At 40.9% G+C, this 8,269-nt stretch overlaps 1 protein-coding gene across 1 annotated transcript in view; it reads right to left on the bottom strand.

Annotated features, from left to right (window-relative positions):
* The window catches only part of HEXB (hexosaminidase subunit beta), a 31,038-nt gene extending 26,810 nt beyond the window's left edge, over nt 1-4,228 (bottom strand). Inside the window, exons 1-2 of the mRNA XM_069084946.1 lie at nt 3,697-4,228; nt 983-1,128 (exon numbers count right to left, since the gene is read on the bottom strand). Coding sequence (XP_068941047.1) covers nt 983-1,128; nt 3,697-3,920 — 370 coding nt within the window. The 5' untranslated portion in view covers nt 3,921-4,228. The remainder of the gene's footprint in view (nt 1-982; nt 1,129-3,696) is intronic.
* Between the last annotated feature and the right edge of the window lie 4,041 nt (nt 4,229-8,269).

Here is an 8,269-nt window from a genome sequence, read left to right on the forward strand (position 1 = left end):
AAGGAAGGAAGGAAGGAAGGAAGGAAGGAAGGAAGGAAGGAAGGAAGAAAGAAAGACGTGGTTTGTTATATTTGTCCAAATGACTGTCAGGCATTTGTGCTAGGTGCTGGGAGTACCAATATGAAGAATGAAGCAATCCCTCCCTGCAAGAAAATTATTAATTTTTTTCACATCTTAAATATGATAGCTTTATTTAAAGAAATCAGACTTTATATAAGTTTTTTCTGACAAAATTCTAATAGTCTAGAAGTCACAAAAATAAAAATATTCTTGTTTCTGTGGTATTCTGTATAGTTCTTTTTTTAAAAGCTATTGATAATATAGCACAGCAGCAAAGATTACACATCAGTAATGTAATGTATTATAATTTTTCTCTCTGGAACCTCTTGCCATATAACTTTGGTTAACTGGACTGTTGCTTCACTCTCTTCTCTACTATATAAGGACAGTCCCCTTTACGCAGTGTATATAAAATCACTTCACTACATTAAATCCATACCTTACATATATCATTAGCAGCATTATATAAATAAGGTTTTAGCTAGGCTTTCCACAGTTGTTGTTCTCACGGTTAAATACTAAGAAAAGTCTGTTCTAATGGAAAGATATCAAATACATATGTAAGTATATAAAGAGAATAAATAGAAAGTGATTAAATACATGGTAGTTTGGGAGAGAGGGCACTAGCAGTTGAGGGAAATTGCACATACAAAAAATAGCAAAGGGAGACTGGATTCAACTCAGGTCCTTTGATGCCAAATACTAGGTCACGCTTATATGATGGAGGGTCCCTGTTCTTCCTCTTTTTCTTTCCTCGGCTCTTTTTCAATTGTATTATAAACCCATGAGGTGAAAGTTAATATTTCATCTTTGTTTCCTGGCCAGAGGAAGACTTTCTAGTTTGGAAGTACATAACAGCTACTTTAAAAGATAAAGCCATTTCTGGGGATCTTATAAAGCTTGCATCAAATAAAATACTTACAAGACTCATCAGAATTGCTGTTAGGGTAAGCATCACACTCCGAGTCAGAGGTAATTGTGACAAGAAGTTTCTGTAGCTTTTTTCCAGCAAAAGACTTGGGATGATCATCGGATTTCTTGAAATTGTAAAAAATGTATTCATGATAGCTGTGTTGAGAAACAAATTTTAACACGAGCATTAAACATCTTTGCAGACATATTTTAAATTTATGAACACAGAGAGTGTACAGTCATCAGTACCACAAGATTCACACTAGCCCCTTAAAAATTTGCCAGTTTGCTACTGGACCACCTTCTACTATTAGTAACCAAATCCCCAGAGAACACAATTGCACAAAAACATTATTAAATATTAAACATGAAGGAAGTTATAAAAGAAGTGAAAACATAAACTCCTAGACTATAAAATCAGGCAGCTAGGTGGCACTGTGGACAGAACACCAGGTCTGGCGTCAGTAAGACTCATCTTCCTGAGTTCAAATTTGCCTTCAGACACTTACTAGGTATGTGACCCTGGGCAAGTCACTTGACTCTGTTTGCCTCAGTTTCCTCATCTGTAAAATGAGCTAGAAGGAAATGGCAAACCATTCCAGTGTCTTTGCCAAGAAAACCACAAATGGGGTTCCAAAGAGTTGGAAATGACTGAATAACAAACAGGCCATAAAATAATGCTCTAGGAGAATTATTTTTTACTTCTTAGACAAATATTTGTTTGACTACTTCAATATGATATAACATTAATATCGACAAAATAACAATGTGGGTACAGATTATTCTATCAGCAGTTAGCTTGTGTATATGTAGATTGTAAATTAATTAAAATACATCATGGGTGAGATCATGAGGTAAATTCTCTAGGTCAGTTAGCTCTTTTTTTTTTAATACTACTACCATAGCTTACTAAGGTTTCTGTTCTTTGATTGTTATCTCATTTATAAATCACAGAGATCAATATCCAGAAGTGACCTCTAGTTTTATCTAATATCTGAAACACAAATCTGTCTAACATTCTGGATAAGTGTTCAGACAATGATCTAAACTTCCCCAGAAGGCCTCCAATGATAGAAATCTCCCAACTTTCCTAAGTAGCCTATTTCATTGCATCAGGTCAGTTAAAGGGGAGTTTGCCCTGAGCCAAAACCTGCTTCCCTTTAGTTCTCACTATTTGGTGCTACCTGCTGGAGCCAAGTAAAATAAGCTTAGTCCTATTTCCACGTGCCAGCTCTTCAAATAGTGGGCGTCTCCTCCACATCAATTTTGTTGTCTGTCACTATACCATTATTTTGGTATTTCACCAATTTAATGTCTCTCTTAAGTAAAACAAAATAGCAAAAGGCAGATAGTAGAAAGTGCAATGAAATTACAGTTAAAAACATAAGGTGATAGGACCTGAGTTGAACTCCTTCCTCTGACACTTCTGACCTACATGGTTATAGACAAGTTGGTTAATCTAAGTTTATTTACTCATCTAACAGTAACTATTCTGCCTACAAGTGCTAACATATGTTTAGATAAGGAAAGCCTTCTGTGCCAGTGTAGCTACGGTAATAAGCAGTGCAACTCTATGCTTTTCAGTAATTCTCCAATTCCAAAGGTAGCTGATACCTAATAGTCAATTTCACTTTTTACAAAATCTTATAGGTCTTCATATTTTAAGAGACTGAAGCTTCCCTCCCCTCTTGGCTTTCAAAACTCACAGGTTTACAGAAAATAAGAACTGTAGTGGTCATCTGATTGTCCCGTGGAAGGGAAAAATTACTAGCTTGTCCCAAAATACAGAAGCAGGAACAAGATGAACCCTGAAAGGCCCCTATTAAATTTCCTATTCATAAGATCAGAGACTTAGAGCTTTAAGCAGCCTCACAGACCCTCCAGGCTACCCCCTACAGATGTGACTTGCCCCAGTCCCACAGGTTAGGAAGTAGCACAGCAGGCCCTTTGAAGCTGGATCTTCAGAGCCCACCTACAGTCTCCACTCTTTCTCACTAGACCCAAAATGTGGTGGAAATGAAGCTTTTTAACATACTTTATCTACTGACAGAGTTTCGAAGGCCTTTCTCCCACTTGGCTCTTCAACTTATTTTAAAAAATCTTTCCAAGATACTGTTGCTACTTATTTCACAGGCTGGGGAGAACCAACAGCCGCTGGTCTGCACAGGGGCCATACATCCAATCTAGCACCTGTCTCAAGGCCATCTGCAATAGACTGATGTTCCCAATTTTTCGGACTCCCTGGTTTTCAGATTGTCATATCTTCGCGGTGTCAACCTCCACACACTCCCTCGAAAACCCAAGTTTAAAAAAAGCTATTTGTCCTCACAGGATAAGAACCTATCAGAGCTGGAAGGGTCCTCAGAGCCAATCTAGTCAGGTGACCTCGTTTTACAGAGAAGGAAACAGAGGTCACACAGGTTAAGTGCCTAGTCTGGGATTAGAATGTCGGGTTACCCCGAAGAAAACACGTTAAGTAGCAGAGACTGCGTACCCTGCAAAAAAAAAAAACCAAGCAGCACCTGCCCCAAACAGTTTTCTGTTTCACTTCAAGGTCTAGAGAACCAATGCAGGGTGGGTAGGAGATCCTACAAACCTCAGCTCAGAGAGAATGGGAGACAGTCTCCAGAAGGAGCATGGGGGGGGACCGCTCCCCCCATCCCCTCCCTAGCCTGGGGTCTCCCTTAGCTACGGGTTGCCCGGGATGGGGGGCGGTGTTCTTACCGGCGGAAAGCCTCCTTCAGCAGAAAGCATCTAGGGCCCGCGTAAGAATGAGGGCCGTATGTGATCTCGAAGCTGTGGCCGGTGAGGTACAGGACATCGGGTGACTGCTTCACCGACGCGGGCAGGGGCCACAGAGCCTGGCTGCGGGCCAGCGGGGCCTGGGGCCCGAGCAGCAGGGGCAGCAGCAGCAGCAGTGCACGGCCAGATAGCATTTGGAGTGCCATGGCCAAGCCCTGCTGCTCTCTGCAGACCCCCGCCTTCTTATCCTCGGTCCCCAGGGAAGCCGAGGCTCGGGAGACGCCCCAAAGGCCAACCCTCTCCGTCCCCTCCACCCCAGCACCGCCTTCCTCACGTGATCCATCTCGTGTCGGGCTGGCTAAAACAGGAAGCCGACTTTTCGTGAAAGAAAGCTGGTGTAGCCAAAAATGGGAGTGTATCTGGGATTGCTTTTGGCGACGAGTGTACCCTACCCCTACCCCAGGGGAGTAGTGCCTTGGGTGAAGGAGGATGAAATCTATGCAAGCTATGAAAAGCTACTCAGCCCCGTGGGCACAGAACTAAGGACCGAGTCACAAAGTTCTAGCAAGCCCGGCTTTTTCACATTAGAGCTCTGTGACTTTGGCAAAGTCATCCAATCTCTGTGTGGCCCCCTGGCGATTCTCTAAACCCATACATTGTACCAAAGATCCTGATCTGCATTGGTTGAGTAAGACTCTCACCTAAAGATCTATACGTGAAATCACGCATCTGGCTAAAAAAATGACAAGGTACCGGTCTAGGCACTGCAGATAGATTTGTTGTAAGTTCTTTCAGCAAGGGGCTTACACAGGCAACTGCTTGAGGCAGCTCATGGTGGCAAACTGGTTTTGAATTTTCAGTGTGATCACTTTTCACTTACGCAATTTGTAAATGCTACAAATCCGTGCTTGATTTATTGTTTTATTGATTGCTTAGAAAAAAAAATGCAGTACAAACTTGGGTGTGTTGTTCACATTTTTCCCTCTGAGAGCCTGTTTTTAAGCATGTTATCTGCAGATCTCTGCTTATATTCTACTGTGTTGAGTATTATTTATCTCCAGACTTTCTCTGCATGAAAAGTAAACTAGTAATCTTCCAAACACATTCTTGATCTGTCGGTCTTTTGTGTCCCAAGTCCATGCCTGTGACCTCCTGTGTATTGTTGACAGGATTACATCCGGATGGTGATCTCTGATTCTTGATAGCCCATCTGAAGACTGGCTCAGAATGCCACTTCCTCCATGAAGCCTTTCCAGATCCAGATTGTTTAGAACCAGAAAAGCCCTTAGGGCTATATCATCTGAAATCCAATCTTCTCATTTTATAGGTGATGAACTGAGACCCAGAGAGAGAAAATGATTTGTTCAAGATCATGCAGCTAATAACTAACAGAACTAAATTCAAAACTAGGTCGCCTGACTCCAAGTCAGTGTTGAATGCCATGGTCAGATCTCCACCTTGGGAAGATTATTTTGACAGCTAAGATGGAATGGGAATGGGACAGAATGAAAGCAAATTAATAAATTTGGAATGTAGTGTAGTACAGGTAAGGGGTCATGAGGTCCTATCCTAGGGTGGTAGAAGTGTAAGTGGAGAGAGAATGGACTTGAGAGAAGGAAAAATCAGCAAAACTTGGCAATTCATTTTGGATATGGAGGGTAAGGGCTATGAGGAAGAATGGAGAATGATTCTAAAATCATAAGCTTAGGTGACTGGAAAGATAGTGCCTGGCACATAGTAAATACTTAATAAATGCTTGTTGACTGACAGCATCCTCCACAGAAATAGGAAAATTTAGAGGAGGGGCAGGTTTAGAGAGGTGAAAGTATTGAATTTTGCTTTGGATATATGTTGAATTTGAGATTCCTACAGGACATTTAGGAGATTTTTAACCAGAGATTTTAGTGATTTGGGGCTTGCTTTCAAAAGATTAGGGATATATATATATATATGTATATGTATATACACACATATATACACATTATATATATGAGAGATTTGAGAGTCATCTGGGCAGGTATAATTGAACTCAGGAGAACAGATGAAATTTTGGAAAGCACAGGAAGGGGACAGAGGGGGGTTAAGGGAGGGAGAGGGAGAGAGGGAGAGAGAGAGACAGAGACAGAGAGAGAGAGAGAGAGAGAGAGAGAGAGAGAGAGAGAGAGAGAGAAGGGGACATAGGACAACCTTGAGTATTATACTAGGGAATGGGGAAGTAGATAATGCACCAGCAAAGAAGACATAGATGTCAAGAGAGCAGAAAATATCTAGGAGGAAGTAATGATCAGCGATGTAAAGGGAACATTTTCTTTACTTTTTTTTTCTTTTTGGAGGGCAATTGGGGTTATGACTTGCCCAAGGTCACACAGCTAGCAAGTGTTAAGTGTCTGAGGCTGGATTTGAACTCAGGTCTTCCTGACTCCAAGGTTGGTGCTCTATTCACTGTGCCACCTAGCTGCCCCTAAACATTTTCTTTTTTAAATGAACTTAACAAACAGGAACATTTCATACATAGAGGAAAAAAAATAGGACTGCATGTGAAACTATGAATCTGTTATATAGCTTGTCTTTTTAAGTATGTGTTAAATTTAGCACAGTAGTATATACATTGATTTGCTTCTCTGAATTTTTTTTTCTCTTTTGTGTATTTTGAAATATTTTAACTGATGTTCTTTTCTTTTATTTCTAGGAAATGACAGATGGTTTTTCTTTTGGTAAAGAAGGTAAAGAGTGATTGTAGAGAAAGGAAGGCAGAGGTAAGAATGGTGCTGGAGCAGTGAATAGGAAAATGAAAGTTTGGAATAGCTATTGTGAGTTATATGATAGTATCAATCAATGAAGAATAAAATTATTGTTGTGTAGCAGTAAAGGACCAGTTGAGATTCAATATCATGCGTTTGTCACGTAACCTGTCAGCATTTCTCCAGTAGCATTCATTACACAGAGTGGGAGCATAGAAGGTGGTTGGTGGGTGTTATTCAGGACTGACGATGGCTAAAGTCTGTATAAGGGAAGACAAGCGGGTAAGGGAATCAAGTGTGGAAGACAATGTATAATATAATGAGTTAACAATAAGGTCAAGACTTGGAAAGAAGGAAAGTAAAGCCTGTACAGGGATCATGGGGAGGAGAGAAGAAAGGAAAGGGTGAAGGAACTAGAAATCGCAGTAAACATGAAGAATGGATTTAGGAGGAGTGAAGCAGAAGGAGAGGGGAAAGGACAGGATATGATCAGAGAGGGGAATTGCATGACTGAAAATGGTGGAGCTGATACCATGGATGAAAGGGAGATTGAAGGGAGAATGAAGTATTGGGTCATGAGAACTGAAGAAAATGATGAACTTGGTGGCCAGGATATTTGAAGGATCATCAGTAAGTATGTTGAAGTCCCCAAGTATGAGAGTAGACATTAGGAGGGGGAGAAAGATTGTGAACCAGGAAATGATTCTCTGAGAAAGGAAGAGTAAACTGAAAACCAGTAAGATCTGGAATGGGTGAGATACACAGATGGAGTGAACCTTGTTGCTGCTGTTTGTCCTTCTTTCTCAAAGAGGAGCAAGGGTATCATGAAGGTGATGCCTTGATTTGTACAACAATTGGATGTGAGTTAAGCAGAGCTGTGTAAAGGCATCAGTCTCACTCTTTCCTCCAGAGTCATCGAAGTCCATTGGCAAGACAAAGCTCAAGATGACTGGTGATGGCTCAGAATTAGGTGGGTGGCCTTGACTTTTTGAAATTAAGGTCTTTTTTTTTGGAGTGAACCTTAAACAAGAGGTTGCCAAATGATTGAAGCAGAGGGAGAATTTGGACATTATTTTGGGGAACAAAAAGTATGATGTTTCCTCTTAATCAAGAGAGGGGCAACCAGCACTAGAAAGGGTGGCATGCCCAATAATCAACAATCAATAAACATTTATTAATCACCTGTTGTGAAGTACTACAGATACACAATACACATAAGAAAAGCTGGGGCGGAGAGGGAGGGCAGAGGGCAGCCAGAGGATTCTCCAAAAGCAATATCTTTTATTTTTTTCTAGTTAAATTATATGTTTATTTTTAGTTTACATCATTCATTTCTACAAGATTTTGAGTTACAAATTTTCTCCGTCTTTCCCCTACCCACCACCCCAAAACAGCGATCCCTCTGTATACCCTCTCCCCCAATCGGCTCTCTCCTATATCCTCTCCCATCCCCCCTCTGACTTTCCAGTAGGGCAAGATGGATCTCTATAACCCAGTGCCTGTATATCTTATTTCCCAGTTGCATGTAAAAAAAATTAATATATTTTTTAAACATTTGAATTCCAGGTTCTTTCTCTTCCTCTTTTGTCATCTACCCTTACTGGGAAGATAAGGCAATTCAATATAGGTTGTACATGTATAGCTATGCAAAACATTTCCATAGTGGATATATTGCAAAAGATTGAGTATATTTCCCTCTATCTTATCCTGCCCCCCACTTGTTTATTCTCTACTTGGACCCTGTCCCTTTTCAAAAGTATGTTCTTCCAACTTCCCTCCCTGCCCAACCTGCCTTCTCTTCCATCATCCCCCCT

This window comes from Petaurus breviceps, unplaced genomic scaffold, assembly GCF_028583685.1.
Source record: "Petaurus breviceps papuanus isolate PSGF00001 unplaced genomic scaffold, PetGlider_PUasm1.0 175, whole genome shotgun sequence".
In the NCBI taxonomy this organism is placed as follows: Eukaryota; Metazoa; Chordata; class Mammalia; order Diprotodontia; family Petauridae; genus Petaurus; species Petaurus breviceps.